Source organism: Aspergillus lucknowensis (assembly GCF_044049455.1).
Source record: "Aspergillus lucknowensis strain CBS 449.75 chromosome Unknown BJX67scaffold_12, whole genome shotgun sequence".
Lineage (NCBI taxonomy): Eukaryota > Fungi > Ascomycota > Eurotiomycetes > Eurotiales > Aspergillaceae > Aspergillus > Aspergillus lucknowensis.
In genome coordinates, this window is record NW_027263556.1 from 363,911 (window position 1) to 388,019 (window position 24,109).

At 50.9% G+C, this 24,109-nt stretch overlaps 10 protein-coding genes across 10 annotated transcripts; 7 read left to right on the forward strand and 3 right to left on the reverse strand.

The window, feature by feature from the left end:
- Nucleotides 1–10: 10 nt before the first annotated feature.
- BJX67DRAFT_349301 (putative lysyl-tRNA synthetase) lies at nucleotides 11–2,438 on the reverse strand. Its single transcript, XM_071028731.1, has 5 exons — nucleotides 2,329–2,438; nucleotides 1,837–2,105; nucleotides 1,614–1,778; nucleotides 1,132–1,557; nucleotides 11–1,079 (listed from the first exon to the last, which is right to left on the reverse strand). Exons 1-5 carry the CDS (start codon nucleotides 2,388–2,390, stop codon nucleotides 304–306), a joined length of 1,698 nt encoding a protein of 565 aa, XP_070887805.1. The 5' UTR covers nucleotides 2,391–2,438; the 3' UTR covers nucleotides 11–303.
- A 1-nt stretch (nucleotide 2,439) lies between these two features.
- On the forward strand, nucleotides 2,440–3,161 carry BJX67DRAFT_349303 (Tim10/DDP family zinc finger protein). Its single transcript, XM_071028732.1, has 3 exons — nucleotides 2,440–2,613; nucleotides 2,684–2,813; nucleotides 2,905–3,161. Exons 2-3 carry the CDS (start codon nucleotides 2,716–2,718, stop codon nucleotides 3,083–3,085), a joined length of 279 nt encoding a protein of 92 aa, XP_070887806.1. The 5' UTR covers nucleotides 2,440–2,613; nucleotides 2,684–2,715; the 3' UTR covers nucleotides 3,086–3,161.
- Nucleotides 3,162–3,173: 12 nt separating this feature from the next.
- Nucleotides 3,174–6,133, reverse strand: BJX67DRAFT_38631 (putative Sin3 complex subunit (Stb2)). Its single transcript, XM_071034040.1, has one exon. It carries the CDS (start codon nucleotides 5,978–5,980, stop codon nucleotides 3,401–3,403), a length of 2,580 nt encoding a protein of 859 aa, XP_070887807.1. The 5' UTR covers nucleotides 5,981–6,133; the 3' UTR covers nucleotides 3,174–3,400.
- Nucleotides 6,134–8,305: 2,172 nt separating this feature from the next.
- BJX67DRAFT_349312 (ubiquitin-protein ligase RMD5) lies at nucleotides 8,306–10,164 on the forward strand. Its single transcript, XM_071028733.1, has 4 exons — nucleotides 8,306–8,620; nucleotides 8,691–8,818; nucleotides 8,885–9,658; nucleotides 9,713–10,164. Exons 1-4 carry the CDS (start codon nucleotides 8,500–8,502, stop codon nucleotides 9,929–9,931), a joined length of 1,242 nt encoding a protein of 413 aa, XP_070887808.1. The 5' UTR covers nucleotides 8,306–8,499; the 3' UTR covers nucleotides 9,932–10,164.
- Nucleotides 10,165–10,562: 398 nt separating this feature from the next.
- On the forward strand, nucleotides 10,563–12,158 carry BJX67DRAFT_349316 (BTB/POZ domain-containing protein). The gene is made up of 5 exons (XM_071028734.1): nucleotides 10,563–10,751; nucleotides 10,812–11,116; nucleotides 11,201–11,551; nucleotides 11,626–11,899; nucleotides 11,981–12,158. Exons 2-5 carry the CDS (start codon nucleotides 10,953–10,955, stop codon nucleotides 12,023–12,025), a joined length of 834 nt encoding a protein of 277 aa, XP_070887809.1. The 5' UTR covers nucleotides 10,563–10,751; nucleotides 10,812–10,952; the 3' UTR covers nucleotides 12,026–12,158.
- A 244-nt stretch (nucleotides 12,159–12,402) lies between these two features.
- Nucleotides 12,403–14,409, reverse strand: csn12. The gene is made up of 6 exons (XM_071034473.1): nucleotides 13,705–14,409; nucleotides 13,577–13,649; nucleotides 13,366–13,518; nucleotides 13,254–13,315; nucleotides 12,782–13,202; nucleotides 12,403–12,725 (listed from the first exon to the last, which is right to left on the reverse strand). Exons 1-6 carry the CDS (start codon nucleotides 14,265–14,267, stop codon nucleotides 12,639–12,641), a joined length of 1,359 nt encoding a protein of 452 aa, XP_070887810.1. The 5' UTR covers nucleotides 14,268–14,409; the 3' UTR covers nucleotides 12,403–12,638.
- A 166-nt stretch (nucleotides 14,410–14,575) lies between these two features.
- BJX67DRAFT_349324 (60S ribosomal protein eL20) lies at nucleotides 14,576–16,280 on the forward strand. The gene is made up of 4 exons (XM_071028735.1): nucleotides 14,576–14,713; nucleotides 15,043–15,227; nucleotides 15,287–15,463; nucleotides 15,520–16,280. The coding sequence occupies exons 1-4, from the start codon at nucleotides 14,710–14,712 to the stop codon at nucleotides 15,676–15,678; spliced, it is 525 nt and encodes a 174-aa protein (XP_070887811.1). The 5' UTR covers nucleotides 14,576–14,709; the 3' UTR covers nucleotides 15,679–16,280.
- Nucleotides 16,281–17,792, forward strand: BJX67DRAFT_349328 (cytochrome b5 reductase family protein). Its single transcript, XM_071028736.1, has 4 exons — nucleotides 16,281–16,496; nucleotides 16,571–16,847; nucleotides 16,903–16,980; nucleotides 17,035–17,792. Exons 1-4 carry the CDS (start codon nucleotides 16,443–16,445, stop codon nucleotides 17,601–17,603), a joined length of 978 nt encoding a protein of 325 aa, XP_070887812.1. The 5' UTR covers nucleotides 16,281–16,442; the 3' UTR covers nucleotides 17,604–17,792.
- A 1,006-nt stretch (nucleotides 17,793–18,798) lies between these two features.
- Nucleotides 18,799–20,765, forward strand: BJX67DRAFT_349332 (uncharacterized protein). Its single transcript, XM_071028737.1, has 3 exons — nucleotides 18,799–19,133; nucleotides 19,524–19,904; nucleotides 19,968–20,765. The coding sequence occupies exons 1-3, from the start codon at nucleotides 19,056–19,058 to the stop codon at nucleotides 20,391–20,393; spliced, it is 885 nt and encodes a 294-aa protein (XP_070887813.1). The 5' UTR covers nucleotides 18,799–19,055; the 3' UTR covers nucleotides 20,394–20,765.
- A 414-nt stretch (nucleotides 20,766–21,179) lies between these two features.
- On the forward strand, nucleotides 21,180–24,057 carry BJX67DRAFT_379781 (urease Ure; the record flags this gene model as incomplete). The annotated part of the gene is made up of 6 exons (XM_071032652.1): nucleotides 21,180–21,200; nucleotides 21,291–21,377; nucleotides 21,465–21,491; nucleotides 21,545–23,599; nucleotides 23,659–23,718; nucleotides 23,797–24,057. The coding sequence occupies 6 exons, from the start codon at nucleotides 21,180–21,182 to the stop codon at nucleotides 24,055–24,057; spliced, it is 2,511 nt and encodes an 836-aa protein (XP_070887814.1).
- Nucleotides 24,058–24,109: the final 52 nt, after the last annotated feature.

Below are 24,109 nucleotides of genomic sequence, written 5' to 3' on the forward strand. Positions count from 1 at the left end.
GCCGAAAGGAAGAATTATATAGTTGCCCCCCTCGCCCCCCCGCTCTGCGGGGACCTCCGATGGCTTCGATGCTACTCTATTTCTCGGCCAACAACGACGACCAGGTACGATCATGCAATGTTGAGAAAGGAGTTGTTGGGGCTCTAGTAGACAGGGTGGCCTGGTACATTCCCGGGTTGCCGGAAGCCTTCGGATTGTATACATGTCTTCGAGGATTCGCTCTTTGCTATGCAATAAGATAGCCTATCTATTTCTATATCCATGGTATAGAAACATCACATCTGTATATACATCTACACTACTCTACATGGGCCTCTCCCTCACCCCTCCACCATTCCGCTTCGTCACACTCCTCAAATTCCCAAAGGGCAAAACATCTGCGATCTTCTTCTGCCCCGTAAAAAGCATCACCAGCCGATCAACACCACACCCCCACCCGCCCGTTGGGGGTAGCCCCCATTCTAGAGCCTTCAGGTACTCCTCGTCGACCTCTCCGGGTCGATTCGCGTCTTTGGAGAATCGCATCTGGTTTTCAAATTTGCGACGCTGCTCGGATGGCGAGTTTTCTTCTTCGTATGTGTTCACTATTTCCTTGGCCCGGATAAAGAGCTCCGCGCGCGCGGCGACGATTTGGCCTGTTGTCGGGTGGGTGAAAGATTTGGAGAGTGGTGAGAGACATTCTGGGGGGTTGACAATGAAGGTTGGATTGTTGCAGTGGGGCTCGAGGTAGAGGGAGCTGAGATCGTCGAGGAGGCGGGGGAGGGTCGGATTCTTGGGGAGTTTGAGGGAGAGGTCTTTGAAGATTTGGAGGGTTTGGTCGTGGGCGGTTGGGGAAGTGAGTGTTGGAAGTCGCCGGCCGATTGCCTCTTCAATGCCGGCTATGAAGTCGATTCGGCGGAAAGGGGTGCTGAAGTCTACTGTGGTCGGATTTAGAGTACCGGTTTGGGCATTGAGCTCGTTGATATGTTTTGCCATTCCGGATAGAAGCTCCTCTGTTGTGGACATTAGGTCTTCGAGGTTGGAGTAGGCATTGTAGAATTCGCAGGTAGTGAATTCGGGGTTGTGAGTTCTATCGAGCCCTGTAATGAACGTTAGCTTGTGTCTCAAGATATTTCAGATACGGGTCTTCACCTTCATCACGGAATGATGGCCCAATTTCGAATACCCGGTCAAGTCCGCCTACCACAAAGCGCTTCAGCCATAGCTCTGGCGCGATTCGCAGAGACAGCTGTCGTTCAGGAAACTCTGTGGCAGCGGTGTAGAACGGACGAGCGATTGCTCCACCGGCAACCGAATTTATAATAGGTGTGTCGACTTCGAGGAATGATCGATTTATGAAGAATTGGCGGAGGTATTGGATAATGGCAGACCGAGCCTTGACGGTATCCACTGTCGTCTGGTCGGCGAGGAACTGCACATGGCGGGGATATGGGGAATTTTCGTGCAATTTAGCGTCAAGAGGCACATCATGCAGGCACGGGGATAGAAGTTGGGGTATCTCGGTGGCCACAACAGTAAGTTCTCCCCGTCCTGTACGGTGCGGTTTACCCGTCACAGCTATGACATTCTCTATCAGTTGATGGAATGTGCTGGTGTTGGCCCAGGGAACATACAGAAGGCATCACCGCGGCGGAGTAGGCGGTAGAACTGTCTGAACGTGTGTGGCGTGGCTCCGTCAAGTCGACGAAAATTGCACATTATCTGGACTTTATGGCCATCTTGAACAATATCGAAAAACACCAACTTGCTCCCGGCCAGCCTGTAAGTACGAACCCTACCTAAGTATCGATTTAAGTACAAAGAACCACAGTGAAGCTATGCTAGGCCGGGACATACCATTTACGGAGACCAAACCGTCTTCTACGGTTTCGTTATTGGCTAGATGAGTGTACCGAGAGCGGAATTCTGAACAATCGATTGAAGTGCTGCTTTTTCTAAGACGGGGATACGGATCAGGGCATGAGTCCTTCAATTCCTGAAGCCGATGCTGAAGTGCCTTTCCTGGTGAGGCTGCGCCCGTATTCCATCTTATAGGTATACTGATGCGCTGTGCTATGCGACGATGTTTAGTTCTCGTAGAGATCAGTGCTAATGACGACCCTGTGCTGAAGTTCTCGGATTAGCAAGAGTACTGAATACCGAATACCAACTGGGTTCGAGATTGCAGTAAGAAATGAATAAAGTCAGAAATCGAAGATCTTATAGCTCCGTTTGCATTCATAGCTTGGAACCCAAGCGTCGGATTGCAGCGGTTCTGGAAGGGATTCGATTCATCATGCGATCACAGTGTAATTGGAGAGCATCGAGTACATGAGGGTGATTCCTTACCTAAAGGGCAGATTACTTCCTTTGATCTGTGGAGAGGCCCACAAGGGACGAATTGACCTCATTGGAATAAGAAGGAACGAAGTGTCTAATACATAACGAATGGAGCGAAACTCAAGTATGTTGAAGAGGTTGTGGACCAAGAAAGCTCTTGAAGAAAATCCGAAGGCGGTGAGCAAAAAGCTTCCGAGTGTAACTTCTGTTGAGTCGGAGCAGGCATCATTTCCAGTGCGAAAGCTCAGCTCAACTATCCAAGTTCAAACTCGAATCTATCCCGTTTCTATTCATGTGAGTAGCTCAGGAACGTTCTCTGGCCGTCTGACTTCTCGTTACTGGATACTAACCGCACCGTCTGTAGTCCTTCCCATTCCCAATCCATCCATCGTCACCATGTCTTTCCTCTTCGGCGGTGCCCCCAAAATGAGCTCGGAGCAGAAGATTTCTGCCGCTGAGACTGAAGTTGAGATGATATCAGACATGTTCAACCGGTGCGCTCCACAAAATGGAACTCACACCTACCTGTATCTCACTGTGCTTGCACATGTGCTCTCCACTAACGATTGCCCTCTCCACCAATAGGTTAACAGACTCGTGCACGAAGAAATGCATTCCCGCCGATTATCGGGAAAGCGACCTCAACAAGGGCGAGTCTGTCTGCCTCGACCGCTGCGTCGCCAAATTCTTCGAAGTCAACATCAAGGTTAGCGAGAAGATGCAGGGCGATGCTGGTAAGCAGGGTGGTGGATTGGGGTTGATGTAAAGGATATACTTGTTGGGATCTCTTGTACAGTAGTTATACTTTTCTCGTCTAATGAACTGTCTTTACTCTCCTTTCATTTGATTGCTTTATTCCCCTTTCGCAGAGTGGGATGGGATTAGGACGATGGTCGAAGATTACGGCTTGCTTGGCGCTTTGGAACGTATTGATATGGTTGTGTTGCTGCATGATCGACGTGAGTCTCGCGAATCAATTCGGGAACTATATACACTGGATTTGATACATATATACAGAATTTTCATGCCGAACACTGTGAAGGTCAAACACGGCGCAAGCAAGCTCGAGCCAATGCGTCAACTAGCTACCTAGCCTGCGTAGCCGGGACAGCCATGAGCAGTTCCGTCGTTCGTCCTCCCCACGTACGAGAGCTTTAATCCTTAGCTCTATCTCGTCAACGTGCCGTTCGAAATCTCCGAGTCCGGTTTCAACATCTTCGACCTTGGACTCTAGGGCATGTAGTTCATAGTCAAGTTTTGCGCCCAGCATTTCGACTCGCTTTAGTTGCTCTGTGAGCCTAGAATGCTCTCCAGCTAGTAAGTCGCTGGACTGCTCCCTAACATGCTGATACATCTCGAATCGTTCCAAATAACTCGAGTTGAGTCTCTCATGGATCTCATACAGAGCCCGGTTAAGTTTATCAACTGAAGACACTTGGCTCTCAACCCACGGGACAGTACAGATCTCGAGATCCCGAATTCGAGATCCAGAAATGCGAGCATCCGAAGCCAATGCATCCTCGTGGATTATAGCTTTCTCTAGAGTTGCGCCGGGCTTTTCGATAATAGTATCGTCCCCTAGTCTTTTGAACTTTAAGACAACTTCCTCGACTGTACTAAAGGATAGATGTCGAGGCCAGTAATCATTTTGCCGGTTTTGGTCGTTGCCAAATTGTAGTTCGTCGGAGCTATGGGCCCTTTGTAGAACCATGGCGCAGGATGCTGGTGTTGGTTTACTTTCCTGGTCGGCTGATACGCCTGATATGTCCGTTGATTGCGTCTTGCTTCGATCTAAGTCTTGCGACTCGTCATCAATTCGGGTTACAGAAGCCTTTCGGGATGTGTCTGTATCGTCGTTGGATGCGGCCGGTTCCACTGTGATCTCCGGGGGTATTGCTTCGGTGGACTGCAAGGCAGTGTCTGGAGGTGGCTCCGCTTGTTCAGTGTCATCCAGAACCCGGGTCTCCGGAAGGGGAGCGCTTTCGTATCCGGGTTGGACATAATTCTCGGCGATCTTTTTCGACGGACTGATCTCAGTGTCGCTCTCCGGTGAAGCGAGATAAGTAGCGTCACCAACAATTTCCAGACCGTCTTTTGACTGCTTTTGCGGGTGCGATCGACGACCCGATATACCGACAGCATCTTTAAACTTGCCAAACCCGACACGAGCATCTGAAACTTTCTCACTGACGCCTTTAATGACCATCCGAGGCAAGTTCTGATCTTTGTCCTCGGAAAAACCGGCGACTTCCTGCTGTTTCCACGAACGGTCCGACCTTTGGAAGGCGGGGTCTATACCTAGGTCCTCGTGTGAATGTCGCTTCCGGCTGGTCCAGACATACCCGCCCTGCTCATCGGTGGTGAACATCATGTCTGCAGCCGGTGGGCCAATGGCTTCGACTGCACTCTTGCGTGGCTTTCCACGCCATAGCCACTTTGCTCTTTCACCGGTTGCGAGCTGGGCGAAGTTGTCAATATCAATGGTTTCAATATCGGCAATTCCACCTTTCTCCTTTCCACGAACCATACCCATGACCATCTCACCGCCATGACCACTAAGTTCAGCCATCGTCGATTTGACAGCGTCTGTCCAGCCTTCGGCGTTTGCCGCTTTCGCAGTGGTTCTGTGTAGCCTGTCGAGAGTGTGACGGTTCAATTGTCGTGTTCGTTTCATTTTTTGGGATTTTTGGAAAGCCCCAATCCCGCGTTTCAGGCTTGGTATGTCAAATACATCCTTGCTGACGGGGGCCCCGAACGCATGAAGCCTATTGCGAGCTCCCATAAGAGTTCCCAGCAAGGCTGCTACCGTGGTAGGACCAAGCCTGCCATCGCTCGGTTCTATGTTATAGAGGTCCATCCCTATATCAGTCCACCAATCCCCCACAGCCGCTTCGGTAACGTCACAGAGCAGCCCATCCACATACTCCGGCGCGAGATTACCGAACATCATCAAAGCAATTTGGCACTGCTTCACAAGCTCTATAACTGCGCTGTAGAGCTGAATTCTTTCGCTCGTTCTGTAGAGCTGATGAAATTTGGCCACAGTCGCAGTAGATGGAGCTTGAAGCTTCAGACCGGCACGCCCGGTACAGCCTAATCGTTTCAGATTCTCGTTGACGATGAAATCCTCCCTATGCCGTATAATATCGCCATTAGGTACGGGTATGACCGTGAGTCCTGAAGGGAATGAGTTTAGGTCCGTCACCATGACTGTACCTAAGGGCGTCTCTTTCTCTCGTAGTTGGCATCTTTTGACTGCGTTGAAGTACATTCGCAGTCGGGGAGACCAGGTAGCCTCGTTAGTGGGGACCCCCAGCACCCCAACGACCACCTTATGCGACGAATCTCCTGTATATGTGGTAATGACAAAGGTGGGATGGATCCTCGAACATGCCCATTGCTCAACAATGTAGATCTCGTAGCCTTCCAGAGCTAACCGGCGATGGAGCACAACAGTGGACGGGTCCTCCTCAAGGTACCGAAGCGCAACAGGATCTGTAAAGACGATTCTTTGGTGACCAGGGCGGGATGTTGACCCATCGAGCCCGTGAGGACTCGAAATCGGGCTCTCCAGAACATTGACCGAGGTTCTTGTGGTTTCACGATTAGTGGTGGGAGACGCGGCGGCCTGTGCACCGACAGGCGGTCCTGTTGATGACATGGTGGGTAGCCGTACAAGTTCTACTGCACGGATTTGAAAGGAGAATGGTAGGCATTCTAACCTTGGGCGAGAGTTGAAGAACGAGACGTTTTCTTTGAAGAATGCAAAGGCTTGCCTCAGAATAACACCAACCCTCCCAGACCACCCAGAACAGTGCACGAACGAGAGGGGAGTTCAGGCATGTCCAAGACGGAGAATTCCCTCAGTCTTAATTAACGCAGATAAGTGGCGAAGCTCGGAGAACTATCATATCATCTCGACGAATATCTTAGTTGCGAGAAGAGGAAGGGAGCGAGTAATGAGGAATTATATGCTGCCGACGTCACAAGGAAGGGACCAGTCAGGAACATCCTCGAAGCGGTGTGCGCGCCACAACCCAAACGCTGTAGGAAGCCCTTTGACCACTTGTCGCTCGGCAGCATGCAGAGCTTGAAAGTAAGAACTTAGTACTTTATTGATCCTACTACGAAGTTACCGATGGACCACGCTGACTGGACTCAACCCATATTCCATCTCTCAAATCTGAGCGCCACGCTTCCCCATCAGCATGGCATCATTCACGAGAATCTGGTTGCCTAGTTCCAGAGGAAGCCACAACTCAAAGCGGCTTTAAACCAAGGCTTATTATTCACTTGCACCGCCACCCTTGTGTTTCTCAGTGGGCGATGGGGAAAAGAGGGCATACAGCTGAGCGGTGGTTGGAAAAGCTGAACGGGATTTTGACACTGGAGCAGAAAAGCAGCTCGGCGGGGTCTGGATATTTTAGTCTCTAAATCTGACCAAGTCTTCAGACCCCGATCACCTATTTCACATATAAAGAAGGGAATTCCAGGTTTAAAAAGAAGATTATTTATTTTATAAATGCATTATAATCAAGAAAAAACATCCTTTTAGACCTTCTTTTAGGGTAAAAAGCTGATCAGGGCTTGAAAATCCCCAGAAATTTTTCCAAACCCCATTCAGCTTTTCCAAGCACCGCTCAGCTGTGGCCTTGGGAAAAGAGGGCTTGAAGTCATGATGAGCTGCTCACGGGACTGGAAAGCTGGCTGAATTAGAGTGGACCGTTTGACACAAATTCACTTTATTTCCAAATGCGGTACGAGGCCCACAGAAGGCCTGGAGCTATCATGCCTGAGGATTTACATGGCGAAAGTGTGCATGGAATTGTGCCCTCCATTGCGTCAGGTGTCCGGAATCCAAGTCACAATATTTCCTTGATTAACACTCTTGGATATGAGCTAGCTTGTGTCTAAACTAATGTCTCATTCAAAATTTCACAACAGCATTCGCCAGTTCCCCAGGCAGTCGCGAAATGGCTGCCGGGCGTGGAGTTCACCGCTGCTATCGGGGCGACTTGTGTTGTCGGGGTTGCTGGAGCTGCTCTCCCAAGGTCTCAAGTCCCAAGTGCTGAATCAGGCGGACTGGAAAAGGGACCTCTCCGAAACGGCGAGGGTGCAGGTCTCAAGAGAGCGACTTGTCATCGGAGAAAAGCTTGATCGGTGCAAGGCAGAATGACTAGACAAAATTACCAAGGTACGGGCGTCAAATTCCCTTCTCTACAAGCTTCCATTCAAGGGAAGCAAAGCAGTGAAAAGAAGATCAAACGCGACGAGTGCACTCATCAAACTGGCTTCTCATGAAGCCAGGGCGGCTTTTTTTTTTTCAAAAATTCCTCGCCGACCCGAAGGCCAACGAGAGCGGTCAAGTAGGTAGTTTTCAACTAGCAAAAACACGATCTCGGATGTCTCCTCACTGATACGTGTAAAACCCGTGCACCAGGATGGAGAGGAAAAGAAGAAAATTTTGGAAGGTTGGGCGGGGGTGGCAGATATTTATACCTTTGCCAAGACCACCATCGCGCGCTAGCGTAAGCGAGAGCCTTTTCAGAAGCTTGGGAGCATGACTGGCGCATGCCTGACTTGCGGCCTTCGTCCTCAGTTGCTCAGAGCCGTTAAGACAGATCGTCTGGGGCCGGCGCGGGCATGGGATCCTGAAGATTGGACTTCCGACTGTCGACTGGGCGAGGCAATGTGGCTCTCGTTCGATTTGTCCTGTGATTTGTTCTGAGACTGTCACGTCCCGCAGTCCCCGCCAAGGCAATATGATGACCGCGTCGAGAAGCAAAAGAGAAGAAAGCACAGCGAACCGGGCTCGGACATTTGCGACTTCCGGGATGGATGACCCCGCTAATTAAGAAATGGAGGGATCTCATCCTGGGGAGACAAATAAGTGCAAAACGGGGTTCATCTCTCGAGCACGTGATAAATCATGTCGTAATCTCCGCAGTCGTCCTCCCAGTTGGGAACTTCTCTCTCCTCACCTGCGTTGACCTTCACTTGGCGCTGAATCAAGCTGGACTTTTGTTCATATACATGATCTCCTTACACTTCAAACAGAAGTTGTATTGAAGGGGTATTTACGTTTCCCATATGGCTTTTGCTCTCCTGGTCGTGAACGAGCGGTAACCGTCGGACTCCGCTTCTGAGCTCCGCCTAAAGTCTACCGCCAATCTCGTCACTATGGATCTTGTTCAGAAGGAGCACGAACGTCTCTCAAAGAGACTGAAATCATCTCAAAGCATCAAGAACATACAAGAAGCGATTGACCTGCTGCAGTCAACGCGAGATACGATCGCATCTGGTCAGTTTCCCCGGTCCGCCGAGCTCGGGCGTCTAAACCTTCCCATAGCTGATTCCGAGCAACCGGTCAGATCCAAGTCGAGCATCTTTATCGCTTGCTAAGCTTCAGAACCCCATAAAGTCGTCGTTCGATGCCATCAACGAGAACCTCAAGGAGACCCATAGTGGCCTCAATAAATATTACAAGTCCTTGGATAAGGTAGTGTACATTCAAGGCCACCCTCCCCCTCCCTCCCCACACAAAGGACAAGCTGATATTTCTCAGCTCTTTAAGGACAGGCCCCTACCGAGCTCCGAGCACGATGTCCTATCATCACAGGAGCACCTCATCAATAGAGCTATCGCCATGCATTTGCTTCGCGAGGGACAGTTTTCCGTGGCATCAGCGTTCCTCTCCGAGATAGCCCAGAAAAAGGCGGCAGAGAAGCAACAGGAGATCGATTCGGACACTATGGATGAAGCGGCCGCGCTGCTTGATATCGAAGGCGTCCCCTCAAGCAAAGTTCGCGACCAATTCCACAACATGTACCGGATACTCCACGAATTGAAAGAGAAAAGCAATTTGCTGCCGGCGATAGAATGGTCGAGGAAGGAGGAGAACAAGTTGGCGCTGGAAGCGAGAGGGAGCAACTTAGAATTCGAGTTATGCAGGCTGCAGTTTGTATGGCTCTTTCACGGTGGCCACGAACAGCGCGGTCCTACTCCTGAGGGGCGCCAGGCTGCCCTGGAATATGCCAGGCGCGAATTCCAAGCGTTTTTGCCTAGGTACCTACGAGAAATCCAGCAACTAATGGGCGCTATGGCTTTTAGCCCGAATTTACAGGACTCTCCTTACAAAAACATCTTCAATAATCCATCAGCATGGACCGATGTTTCACACTCTTTCACACGAGAATTCTGTGCACTCCTCGGGCTGTCGCCTGATTCGCCGCTGTATATTGCTGCAACTGCAGGTGCAATTGCTCTGCCTACATTGCTCAAATTGCAAACCATCATGAAAGCGAAGCGGACAGAATGGACCACAGAGCATGAACTACCGGTACGTCCCAAACGATCTTCCTTCGAAAGTACCTTGGACTAATCTAGTGATTAGGTTGAGATTCCCCTTCCGCCATCTTACCTGTTCCATTCCATCTTCGTGTGTCCGGTTTCCAAAGAGCAGACCACCGATGCAAACCCACCGATGATGATGCCTTGTGGGCACGTTATTGCTGAAGAGTCGCTCAAACGGCTTTGCAAAGGCACTAAATTCAAGTGCCCTTATTGCCCCAATGAAAGCCATCCTCGGGAGGCAAGGAAGGTGTTTCTCTAGGCTTGTAAGGGTAACCTGGGTAGGTAGGCGTATACATGAGCTGGTTTTCTCCGCCCTCACCAAGTAATCGATGTTGAGTTGGCGCTGAGACGTAGGCGAATGGCGTCTGGGTAGTCGGATTTGCTCAAAGGAGGAACGGGCGTTTTGGAGGAGGCGCATTTCGGGCTGGATATGGACTGTTCGATGCATTCATAGTACATATATCAATACGTACAAACACTATCACTCTCAAACCTACTCGTCTCTATGCTCTACACATGACTGACTCAGTGTGTCGTGCTCCTGTACTCCCCTCGGGCTCATCTCTGTCCCATGGCGTTTCGAGGCACAAGTCCAGGCTGCGGGCTCAATGTCCCCTCCTTCAGAGACAAGAGCAGGGAGGCAACTCCGTAACAAAGGAATCCATCAGGCGGGGTTGCCAAAGTGACTGATCACGAGCCCCATCGAACAAAGAATCAAGAAAGACGCAAGGTCCTTGCAAATCTTCTCCGGATGCGTTGCCTTCCTTGCAATGACCCACACCTGGCCGTTACTGAGTGCTTATTGGTCAATGCGAGTCCCGTGATAGCGCGATGATTTGGCGATGGGCAAAACCACTTTTACGCGTCGAATACCAATTCTTACGCGTCTCGTCGAAGCTTCCACCCATGCAACCACCAAGTCCCCAAGCTTCATCGAGTGAGAAGGATGCAGAAACGATGTTCCAGCTTTGACTCCCTCTCGTGAACGAGCAAATTTTCCAGCATTTGGGACTCCTCCCCCCCGTCTCACTGGACGAGATTGGTCTCATCCTGGTAATTGTTAACCATCATCTTCCCCTGTCCGTACCCGACAACCGTACGCTGAGATACCTCTCCACACAACGACTAACAGGGAACAGGTAAGGCTATCGTTTTACGACCTTCCTTCGCCTCCTTGATTTTAAATCCCCCTGAATTCCTCCTTCCCCCAGAATCAGCTCTTCCTCTACTCTTCCTTCAACTCGACGAAACCTCAAAACTTACGTCGAATCATTCCAAGCATGCTTGCGACCAGGCGGAACCCCCAATCCCATTCTGACAGCTTTTCCTCCAGATATGGAACCTCAAAGGCTACTTCTCGGTCCAGGCGGTATGCTCGCGACACCTCAGCAGTGTCGAAACGTCTTGAAAGGCGCCAGGTGCCGGATAGCCCTCCCGACGGCAGGTGGGAAGCCTTTCTGTGTCGAATTGATGTCTAGCATGAAATTTTTCATCTCTACTTAACTGACAAACGTATCCCATCGCGCAGTTCCCCCTCGTCGGCCGTAATAACCATTAGTGTTGGCCCAGAGAGACGACTTTTCGCCGCCCATAAGGAAATTCTCTGCGTCTCGCCCTTCTTCGCAACCGCATGCTCCAGAGCCCAGACCCTTGACGCTCTTAATGGCCGGCGAATTGCCTTGCCCGAAGAACAGCCGGAGGTCTTCTCGTGTATCCTTGAATATCTCTATAGAGGCGACTATTACCCTCGTTTAGCCCGAAATGAAAGACGTGATACGTGGGAGCTAGAAGCCCCAACAACAAAGGATGGATACACCGACGGAGCGACCATTTTCTCTCCATCAGCCGGCGGAGAAATCCTGAAGGACACTGCTGTTTAGTATGTGATAGAAGCTTAATCAAACTGCACGCTGGATCGGGAGCGGTGCACTAACGCAAACAACATCTGAACAGTTGCGCAGCAGATAAATACGGGCTCGAGCACCTGAAACGACTTTCTCTAATGAAACAGGGTCTCCACACCGGTATTCAGTGCATGACCATCCTCGCGAGTGCCCGCTATGCCTACGCCAACACACCCGACCACGAATCCAAACTCCGTGCCCATTATCTTGCCCTCATCATTCGCAGTAGATCCACATTCAAGCGAAGCGGCACGATGCAAATGGAGATGGAGAGGGGAGGAAAACTCTTCTTCGACCTTTTCGTTGCCATGTGCAATCATATGGTTCGCTAAACCCACCCATGAAGGGCTCATACCGCCCTTTCTTTTACTTCATTTACTAACGATATTCTCCCTGTCGTCTAGGATGATCTCGTCATGTCGAACACTAAGCCTACACTTCTTGAATGAGCGGAGACTTGTATCCCGAGTTTGTGTTCTGTTTGGAGATTTATTTAGCGCTTCTACGGTTGGCGTCATGGTGTATAAATCCAATTTCTGTTTCCTTCTTAATCTGCTGTACTATATCCGGTTGATCTTGTCTAAAATATAAAAATTTGATATCTAGCTTCATGAACGATGCTGCTTTTATCTGAGTTCAGAAACAAGGGAATAAAAGCTATTCCGGCCATAAGCCTATCTCCTTCATGTTCTGTCGTTAGAATATTGAGCCGGCAACCTGGCTGAACAGGCAGGGCGGGTTGCGGCTATCGATGGTGTTGGGATGGGTCGTCCTTAAACCTATGACTTCGCACAATCCACCAAATGCATGCGTTTAGTAGTCGATGTCCGCTGCCATGGCTCATGGACAGTCATGTTGTCAATCTTTGCTTAGGCAAAGTTGTTAAATAAGGAATAACAGAGGCACGGAGGTTTCGGTTAGAAGGCGTGCATAGATGCCGTGTTGCCCTGTAACACTATCGAACCCCGGGTCGGTAACCCAGAATTCATCAAACGGTTCAGACGTTCAATGTGCGCCGGTTCTTGCTTGTAGGTAATTTCAAATGAAGTGAACAATGCGCAACTAGACACCCGTTCCAGGAAAGGCTGTACCACCCTTACTTAAGACGATCATGCCACGCTCGCGGGCGATATAACCTTTCATGAGGCCCTAAAGGGAGATCAGTTCCTATCCATTCTGTATCAAATAGTGTTTGTCATTCTCACCTTGTAGATGAGGTTAGATAGGAGACATTCAACCTCATCAATATCAATCCGGGTTCTCGCATCTGCATGTGTACCTATGCGTAGAGCTGCGACAAACTCGGCAACGGGTATCCTCGTCCGCCGGATTGGAGGTTGTCCGTCCTTGGCTTCCTCGAACCCGCCTGCAATGAAGACCTTTCTGAATAAGTTGCGCAGCGCAATATCTCGCCCTCTCTCGAGGGGTAAGTAGATGCGCCGTTTGACGAATTCCTCCTCGCCAGCGGTCATAGCAGCGTCGAATCCGTGGAGATCTCCTTTCCGTATGCAATCACACAAAGAACGAAACAGCGCTTCGAGGCGAGGAGCATGAGATAGGAGCTTTTTACTCGGTAGGGTATGTGTGGTGACGAGATGACAGGGTACGAGGTACGTCAATATCAGCCTTCGTAGTAATTAGTGACATGGAGCCCGAAGTTGAAAAGGTAAAGTATACTCTTTGTTCTTCATAGCATTCTTATGACAAAACCTCCACGCGTATGCGAGATGCTCCTCGGCCTTGAATTGATTAGCGTGCTCGAAGTGATGGACGACGGATGGCTTCATACCTCGCTGTAGCTTTCATCAAGGAAGTAAATGACTCCCACGAAGTACTTGAATGTAACTATGTGTGACTTTGGGAAATCCTCCAGGTCCGGTAATTCTTTGGATTGAGCGCTGAGAGCACGGAGTAGGTTTTTTGAAAGTCCGACGGCATTAATCTGGATATTTCATTAACCACGCCCCGTACTTGAGAGAAGAAGACCATCCGAGTCGTACCTTGAAGTACGTTTTGAAAAGAAGATTCGTCATATAATAGACACCCCACTTTCGTGATTCGTCTATTGGGGCTCTATTAAGAGTCATTAGTGATTAAGGGGGCGTGAGGGTGCATCTTAATTGCTCACCTGTCATTCAAACACAGGGTGAACATTCGATTCAGTACTCTTGCAGCTTCCTCCGTTTTAGCATCTTTCCCAAAGTCTGTACTGGCATCATCCTGCAAATATGCGACAGAGCCCTGAGATGACGTCTCTGCATCCGCTTTAGACGCGAAGATCCGTAGGTACTTTCCAACGACATAAAGGCAAGGTATAGTCCAATTTTCAAATCCCGAGTTTGAATAGGCTCGAATAAGCAGGTTTGCTACCTCTTTCCAGTTATCAAAGACCCGAACCCAGCTGGCGCGCGAAGGAAATTCATTGAACTGCAGGATCTCGCCGACTGCCTTCCAATACGCAGAGAGGATATCTATCCAGGCGTTGAGCTCCTGTTTCGGGATCTTCAAGCCGCACGTTTGACAGAGATAATATCGGAGACTGGCTGATATTTGTGCGGAGTTGGAGAAGCTGTAAAACGATTTCAACCGGTCGGGGTCTTGCGGCGTATCGACGGGGGTGAGGGCCAACGCAAGACGAGGACCAGATCCATGCCTCTGGCCATCTTCAAAATCTTGGAGGATCGAACTCATGTCTGCGGAGTGGTGGAATTGAGCCTAAGAGGGAGATAGTCGCTCAAGGCATTCGGTCTCTTCGCGACCCTATGAACCCAATGGTTTCCTCTCAGCTTGAAGCTTTCAAATGCCTTGAATCGCTGCATCCAGACAGTCTTGAAGTGGGGAACAAGTGCCTGCCGAGGCGCAAAAGCGGCATCACAAAAGATCCACCAGCCACATTGATGGCGGTGCTTTACCGGAACCGGAATAGCCGATTTGCCAAGCCTTAAGTCGCTTAGACGAAGGGCGGTAGCCCTAAACCTCCCTCAGTTCACAAATCTTCCCATTTCGTGACGAGACAAGCCGGCACTCCCATCTCGACAACTAACCGACACAGCGTCAACAAAAGTGAGCTCCCCCAGATTGATTCTCTCAATTTTAGAGTAAGAATCTGTCGCTAACCGAAATTTTCTCCTAGATGGGTGAGTCCAAAAGTTTTCTTGATCCCGTATCTCCAGTTGAACCGGCGAATCTTTCCGAGCCTTGAGCGACGTGTTTTGGCGAACTATCACTTCCGGCGGCATCAATGTTGAGAGATGAGTGGTCAATGGAATGGATATTTCGTGAGAAGGAGGAAAATTCGTGGGAGGAGTTGGACGTTTTGTCAACAGCTTCGGTCGCACGTCTCGCAGCTTTTCTCTTTCGCCGTTCGCCTCGACATCTCGCTTCGCTGTGAATCAATTGCCAAAGTTCCCGGTTTTGGGATTTACTGCAGTTTATGGGAGGAAAATACTGACTGGGTATTTACTAGGGCGTCTCACTGAGTACCAGGTCATCGGGCGTCATCTGCCCACCGAGGCCAACCCCACGCCCAAGCTGTACCGCATGCGCATCTTTGCGCCCAACACCGTCGTCGCCAAGTCGCGGTTTTGGTACTTTTTGACCCAGCTCCGTAAGGTCAAGAAGGCCAATGGTGAGATCGTCAGCCTCAATGTGGTATGTTATAGTGTGAGAGGATTGTAGAGGAGAGCTTGGTAAATTGACATTTGTGAAAGATCAGCGAGAAGCGCCCTACCAAGGTCAAGAACTTCGGCATCTGGCTTCGTTACGACTCCCGCTCCGGCACCCACAACATGTACAAGGAGTTCCGTGAGCTGAGCAGGACCGATGCTGTCGAGGCTCTCTACCAGGACATGGCTGCTCGTCACCGTGCCCGCTTCGGCTCCATCCACGTACGTTCCGCTCTTCAAGGTTCTCGGGAACCATGCTAACCTCTCATTTGGTGTAGATCCTCAAGGTTGTTGAGATCGAGAAGGCCGACTCCATCCGCCGCCCCTACATCAAGCAGCTCCTCCAGAAGAACCTCAAGTTCCCTCTGCCTCACCGCTCTGCCAAGTCGAACCAGAAGAAGGTCTTCGCCTACTCTCGTCCTTCCACTTTCGCATAGATATGAGATTTTGGGTTTATGGGAAAGGAGTGTGGATGAATGACTATGTTATGGCCATGGCATGCAAGAAGGACACAGGTCCCGCGGTAACAGCCGTGGGTCTACAGCCCATATAAAGGGAAGGATGGTTTTTATGTCTCTAGTCCTCTGCAGCGACCTTTCAAGTTATATTCCAAAAAATCACCGGGTTCAATTTTTTTTTTTTTCGTTTTCAGACTCACGTGCATGATGCTTCTGTAGCTCCGTTATCCATGCAGTCGCGGCGGTGTGACGGTGTTTGTTTGCGAAAGCTCCAGATAAGCTTTGGACTCGAGTGTCCAGACCTGCCCTGTACACTCCGTATGTCGCCATTGAACTGAGTATTCTGAATGGATTCCGAGACTTTTCCTGAGCCCTGGCCTTTGGTTCCGGCAAGATTACAGGTTTTGCATTACATATTATCTTGCAATTTCAATCTCTCCTGGTTGAATGGGCATATAACTCATGAGCTTCAGCCCAACTACCCACAATTCGGTGTGAAGAAAATCAATGCGCGGGGGATTCTGTATACAGCTCATAATGGCCAAGACATGAAGCGATTGATTGATAATCGCTTGCTGGGCAAACGGTCTCGTCTTACATCACGCAATGTCGGCGAATTCGGACCGGAGATAGGTAATTCGCAGCTCTCCTCCACTTCAGCCGACCGCCGTCCTCCAAGCTCCTCACAAGACACCGTGACCCATTTTGGTGACTCTCAATTGCGCAGCCGATTACATTCTTTTATGCGAAAAATGTTCTCTCGCTACGCCTTCCGCTGCGCTCAGCCCTTGAGGCAGGTAAGGATTCGAGTCTAACGGCTTTTTAACGTGTTGATTCTTTTCTGAGTCCGGCAACTGATTAGTACTGTCAGAGCGCCCGTCAGTACTCCTCCGAAGCCCCCAAGGGCAAGTCTCTTGCTCCTGTCTACTTAACAGTCGGTCTGGCAGGTCTTGGTGTGGGATTGTACCGCTATAACTCTGGCGCTGCCGCCGTCGAGGCACCCAAGGAACGCTCCAAGGTTTTCACAGGCGGGGACCAGGGATGGGTTGACCTGAAGCTGTCCAATATCGAAATCTTGAGCCACAACACAAAGAGGCTGCGCTTCGAGTTTCCCAATAAAGAGTCTGTCTCTGGTCTTCATGTCGCCTGTGAGTTGTCGGAAGCATTCGTCCCGCCGAGTTTAGCTTACAAGAATATTTCTAGCTGCTCTTTTGACCAAATACACGCCTCCCGACGGCGAAAAGCCAATCATTCGACCTTACACCCCCACGAGTGATGAAGGTTCGTAACCCGCCCGATGCTCCTTTATGATACGGTTTCTGAAATATCGCATAGACCAGCCGGGCTACCTCGAGCTTGTCGTCAAACGCTACCCCAACGGACCCATGTCTGAGCACATCCACAACTTGAATGTCGACCAGCGCCTGTTCTTCAAGGGCCCGCTTCCCAAGTACCCGTGGGAAGCCAACAAGCACAAGCACATCACCTTGATTGCTGGTGGTACCGGAATCACCCCTATGTACCAGCTAGCTCGTGAGATCTTTAAGAACCCTGAGGATAAGACTAAGGTCACTCTCGTCTTTGGAAATGTTACTGAGGAGGACATCCTCCTAAAGAAGGAGTTCGAGGAATTGGAGAACACCTACCCTCAGCGATTCAGGGCGTTCTACGTCCTTGACAACCCGCCAAAGGACTGGACTGGCGGCAAGGGATACATCAACAAGGAGCTGCTGAAGACCGTCCTTCCCGAGCCCAAGGAGGAGAATATTAAGATATTCGTTTGCGGACCACCTGGCATGTACAAGTCCATTAGTGGACCTAAGGTAAGCCCCAAGGATCAGGGCGAGCTTACTGGTATCCTGAAGGAACTGGGATACAGCAAGGATCAAGTCTACAAGTTCTAAAACGCCTCCGAAAGGGCTTTCTCTTTGCACAAGTTGGACTTGGCCCCCAATTTCTAGCGAGTGTCTTTTCTAAACTCTGGTGAAAGCCGTGATACCTCGAGTGCGTACCCGGCTATTGCTTTGCACGATAGACGGAAAGATCCTGTACTCTACTCTATATACACTGGAATGGATCCTTTTATTTCTCTCCGTTCTTACCGCAGAGCACTCTGGAGCCCATCTGCTGTCCTAAAAGGCCTTCATATCCGCGCAGCGCGTCAGCCGTCTCCAATTCCAGCGCGCCGGGACAAGGGAAGAATGGGCGTCAGTAGATGCGGGCCAGGCGTTTACTGGAAACCCGCACGAAGGAGTCACACATTCTACTTCGCTGAAGTTGGCTCTATCTACATTTAGCGGGTGGCAAGAGTACATCACTAGAGTCGCGTGTAATGCGCGATTGCAGTCGCGTAACTCTCGAATGGCTGAGAGGTCGTTTCGTGCCTCGTCTCCATCGGTCTTGTGCAGCTCATAATTGTGATTTAAGCTTACGGTGGCGCGGCTGGACTTTCGGCATGTTCAACTCTGCAGGACCCCTCAACAGGGCCGACGGATAGAAAAAAGATACCAGATTCTGCGTCGCAAGTAGGCACACTACGAGTCTTAGCCATAGGAAAGTGAAAATCTTCGTGAATGCGTTGAGCGCAAGCAAAGTTCATCGGGGGCTTCGGTCGCGGGGTGTCGCAACCCCCGCACTGTGGCAGGAATACCTACTGCGGGCTGATGGCGTCGCTACGAACGGAGTTCAGAAACGTACTAATGCGAGGGTCGCTATTATTATTATGCGAACCGAAAAGAAGTAAATGCAGCGGATACAGGGAGAAACTTGAGAACACTAGCAGGTGTGGGTATGATTAGTACTTGTTTCTGCCTTCTTCAACAACTAAAGAGGATTAAGAGAGAGAGAAAATGGTATACCGCTAAAATGGACCCATGGGTTGTTCACTTAAAGATCCAGTGGGAAATGTTGTCATGATGGCATCGAGGAGGGCAGGCCCGGGTGAGCCCCGGTGTGGGCTTCCTGCTCAGCGCTCGGGGACTCGTGGAACAGGAGGGCAAGGCTCAGCGAAGGAGCCGTGGAAGAACAGCGGGCGACGGCGGCGCTGTTCACCCTCCTTAAGGAAGCCTGCCACCCCCTAAGACTAAAAACGCGGGAGCCCACCAAGCACAGCAGTCAAGGCTGTGCCCCGTCGGGTATTTAGTGGGCTCGCCCCCCTCGAGCCCAACGCCTGCGAGCAAAAATCTTCTCGTTTTCCCATCCCCCCAAAACCTCCCCATCGGTTTTGTTTTGGGCTTGCTTCTGGCCCTTTGCGTCCATTATTATCCTCCCCTCTCTTCTGCTCCCGACCCCCACGCCTGTTCTTTCATCCACACTCCCCTCCCCAGTTATTTTGACGTTCGTATTAACCTCTCGAAATGCCGAAGGAAGACTCTAAACCCAGAGACGGCACTGTTACCGTCAACATCGAGGAGTTTACCAAAACTCGCGACAGCGTAAGTTGACCTTTTGATTTTCTCGAGCGCTTCGCCCCCAATCCTCTCCCGCGCGTCGGTAAACAACATCATCACCATCCCCGACCCGAGCACCATGTTTGCGTCCCCATTTTCGTGGTCCTCTTCGCCTTGGTCGGCGCCTCTTACTATTGACAACTGGGCCGCAAATCGATCAGGAGGCCGCAACCGCCACATCGTGTGACTGATTGTATTGTTTTGTTGTTCGTTCGCGCGAACAGAATTATTGATAGCGCGCTCCATCAAATCCGAGCGCACTTTCTCTCCTTCCCAGATTTTTGTCGCGCTTATTGACTGTTGCTTTAACTGTCCATTCGCTCGCGCTGCGCGCAATTTCTTTCACCCGCAGAAATTTAGTTAACATGTCAACAGGTCCTTGCTAGCCTTGCGCAATTGCAGTCTGCTGCCTTTGAACTTTCGCGCGCATACATCCACCATACCAATACGGTGCTTGGCCAGGATACGTCCAATGTCGATGTCGCCACAATCACCAATATCACCGCTAGCTTGCGGGAGAATGGCCTCCTAGGCACAGCCGGATCCGTTACGGGGCCTGGTCAGGATGAAAAGAAGAAGCGCAAGCGTGCCAAGCCTGATCCGAATGCCCCCAAGCGTGCTTTGACCCCGTTCTTCCTGTACATGCACCACAACCGGCAGATTATCTCTGAGGAGCTGGGGCCCAATGCGAAGCGCAAGGAAGTTGCCGACGAAGGCACTCGTCGTTGGGCTGAGATGCCAGAGTCTCAGAAAGAGGTAAGCATCTTTTCTTTCTCTTATCCGCACTTTTCGGAAGCGGATGACTTACGCAGTGAGCAGGTGTGGAAGAAGTTGTATGCGGACAACCTTGCCGCGTACAGGGAGAAGGTTAAAGCCTACAAAGCCGGTCTTCCATTCGATAAGGAGGATCAAGACAAGTCTGCCGACCAACTGCAGCTAGACGTTGAAGCTGCGCAAGCGTCGGGTGAAGAGGAGGAGGAAGAAGACGAGGAAGAGGAAGAGGAAGAGGAGGAGTCTTCTCCTGAACCGGTCAAGGAGCCCACGCCTCCTCCGCGCAAGCGTCGCCGCAGCGAAGGCAAACCTTCCAAAGACACATCCTCTCCCGTTGCCGAAAAGAAGGGCCGACAAGAATCACCGGAGAAAAAGAAGCACCAGCGGAAAGAGAAGGAAGATACTCGCAAATCTCACGGAGGGGACTCGAAGCGCTCGAAGAAGAAGCGCAAGAGCGAGGTTGGTGATGATTAAAGGTAGTGTTACAAACCCTTTGTGGGAAGGGGAGCGTGATGAGATATCTATGAATTTTATGGAGTTGGGTTTGCCTGTTTCTGCCTTGGTTCTCTGTCTTTAATATTGGCTGTCTTTGTGTGAAATTCGAGCTGAGAGGCTTCTTTGCCGGCAGTCGATTAGCAATGCAAGTTGGGTATAATGGTTTGACATCCCAGGAATTCTCATCGCAGTAAATCAACCACTATGCCCTGGCCAGGGATGTCCGGGGCCACGGTTAGTTTGCATCACTTCCAGATTTCCTTGTTTATTAGCCCTCGGAGAGCGAATAACTGTTTGTCACAGAGATGAATTGGCACCGGGGCGCCGTCTTCATAGGCCGGATTGGGTTCTTATCGGCCCGCCCTGGCCTTATCTGTCGACCCCACCACCACCACTTCAAGAACTGGAACTTCCCCGGCCTTCCACTGACACTAAAAGCCATGCGATCACGCTCCGGTTTAAAACTTCGCCGAAGCCCGATGGAGCCCCAGATTTTGCCTTTTCTTTTTCTTTTCTGAAAGCCAAGTCGATGGAAGACTAGAAGAGGCCAACACAACGCCGTTTGTAGCAATATCCCTTCCAAACCTCCCGCAACTTCGCCTCCAGATAGTCCACGTCAAGCTCACGCGTCTTCAGCAACTGATTGGTTCAATCCAGCAGGGGATCGCCCGAAGTGCGTTCGTAATTCGCAGGCCAAGGAAACTGTCGGCCGAAGAAGAAGCGAGAAAGTCAACCAGAGTAACGTTCCAGCGGCGAACTTCGAAGATGCACCTCGTTCCGAAGGAGGTAGGTTAGTGGATTTTGGATAGCGGATATTCTATCATTCATTCTGCTCTATGACGCCTTCTCGCTGATATTGTGTCTCGTTGTGTTTAGCTCGACAAGCTTGTGATCTCGCAATTGGGATTCCTTGCCCAACGGCGTCTTGCACGTGGTGTGCGTCTCAACCATGCCGAAGCTGTGGTACGTTGTGTTACGGTCTTTTTGAAGCGACTGGATACTGGGAGGATACAGTCCCATGTCTTGGATTATTACTGACGCTTGGATCAGGCGTTGATTTCATCAAACTTGCATGAGGTATGGACCTGCGAATCCACTCCCAGATTGTACCAGGTCTGATTTCTCAACAGTTAATTCGCGATGGGCAATACTCTGTGGCTGATCTTATGTCCATCGGCAAGACCATGCTTGGTCGCCGCCATGTCCTGCCCTCGGTTGTTTCTACCCTGGTCGAACTACAGGTTGAAGGCACATTCACCACGGGCAGCTATCTCGTCACAGTCCATCACCCCATCAGCTCGGATGACGGAGACCTTGAAAAGGCACTCTACGGGAGCTTTCTCCCAATCCCGCCAGCAGATGCATTTCCAGACCCCAACCCGGACGACTACTTGCCGGAGAACACGCCAGGGGCAATTATCCCCGTTAAGAACGAGAGGATTACACTGAGTGAGGGAAGGAAGCGCATTAAGCTCAAGGTGATGAGCAAGGGCGATAGGCCAATCCAGGTTGGCTCCCACTACCATTTCATCGAGACGAACCCGCAGCTACACTTTGACCGTATTCGCGCTTATGGGTACCATCTTGATATACCTGCTGGCACATCCATTCGGTTCGAGCCCGGTGACACGAAAACTGTCACTTTGGTCGAAATTGGAGGCAACAAGATCATCCAAGGAGGCAATTCCCTTGCCTCTGGGAAGGTCGACCTCGGTAGGGCGGGGGAGATTATCCAGCGCCTACAGGCTGAAGGGTTCGCTCACGTTCCCGAACCCACAGCAGACCAGGCACTTGTTGCGCCTTTTACGCTAGACCGGGAGGCGTATGCTCGCCTGTTTGGCCCTACAACTGGGGATGTGATACGATTGGGGACAACAAATCTCTGGGTTAAGATTGAGAAGGATTATACGTACTATGGAGATGAGTGCTCCTTTGGAGGTGGTAAGAGTATTCGAGAAGGCATGGGTCAAGCGTCAGGGAAATCGACCCAAGCCTGCTTAGATACCGCGATCACGAACGCTGTTATAATCGACTGGAGTGGTATCTACAAGGCAGACATCGGCATCAAGGATGGCATAATTGTCGGGATTGGCAAATCCGGAAACCCTGATGTTATGGATGGCGTTCATCCTGACATGGTCGTAGGTTCGTCCACGGACGTGATTGCGGGAGAGAACAAGATCGTAACCGCTGGAGGCTTTGATACTCATGTCCACTTTATCTGCCCTCAACAAGCACAGGAAGGCCTAGCCGCCGGAATCACCACGATACTCGGAGGGGGAACTGGCCCGTCAACCGGCACAAATGCGACTACATGCACCCCAGGGACAACACATATGCGCCAGATGATCCAGGCATGCGATCCAATCCCCATGAATGTGGGAATCACAGGAAAAGGAAACGATAGCGGAGGAATAAGCCTTGAAGAACAGATCATCGCTGGAGCAGCCGGGTTAAAGCTTCATGAGGATTGGGGTTCTACGCCTGCTGCTATTGATGCTTGTCTGGATGTATGCGATAAGTACGACGTGCAATGCATGATCCATACCGACACGCTGAACGAGTCCGGCTTCGTCGAACAGACAATCAAGTCGTTCAAAAACCGTACCATCCACACCTACCACACCGAAGGGGCGGGCGGTGGCCACGCCCCAGATATCATCTCCGTCGTGGAACACCCGAACGTACTTCCCAGTAGCACCAACCCTACCCGGCCATTCACAATGAACACCCTTGACGAACACCTCGACATGCTAATGGTATGCCACCACCTCTCCAAGAATATCCCGGAGGACGTCGCCTTCGCAGAAAGCCGTATCCGCGCCGAGACAATTGCCGCCGAAGACGTCCTCCACGACCTCGGCGCCATCAGCATGATGTCCTCGGACTCCCAAGCCATGGGACGCTGCGGCGAAGTCATCCTCCGAACATGGAACACAGCACACAAGAACAAGGAACAGCGTGGCAAGCTCCCACAAGACGAGGGCACCGGTGCAGACAACTTCCGCGTGAAGCGCTATATCAGCAAATATACCATCAACCCGGCCATCGCGCAGGGCATGTCCCATTTAATCGGAAGCGTCGAGGTTGGCAAACTCGCCGACCTGGTCATCTGGTCGCCTAGTTACTTCGGTACAAAGCCGTCCCAGATCTTAAAGAGTGGAATGATTGTCGGTTCTATGATGGTACGGCCCGGATTCCGTGCTCCGCTCAACTCATTAACTAACTCTATCTCCCTCCCTAGGGCGACCCCAACGGCTCCATCCCAACTATTCAACCCGTAATTATGCGCCCACAATTCGGTGTACGTACCTCCCCCCTACATCCCCTCTTCTCCCCAACCCGGACAACCAACTAACCATTCTTCCGCATCCGCATGCAGGCCTCCATCCCCAGCCTCTCCGTAATGTTCGTCTCCCAAGCCTCGCTCGACACAAACACCGTCCAGCAATACGGGCTTAAGAAGCGCATCGAACCCGTCAAAAACTGTCGGAATGTCGGCAAAGCCGACATGAAGTTCAACGACGTGATGCCGAAGATGAAAGTTGACCCAGAGAGTTATCGAGTTGAGGCAGATGGGGAGCTTTGTACGGCGGCGCCTGCGGACCATTTGCCGCTTACGCAGGGGTATTTTGTTTATTAGGAGGTTATCGATGGGTTGGAGTGGATGATGGTAATGTGGTTGTGTTTTTATG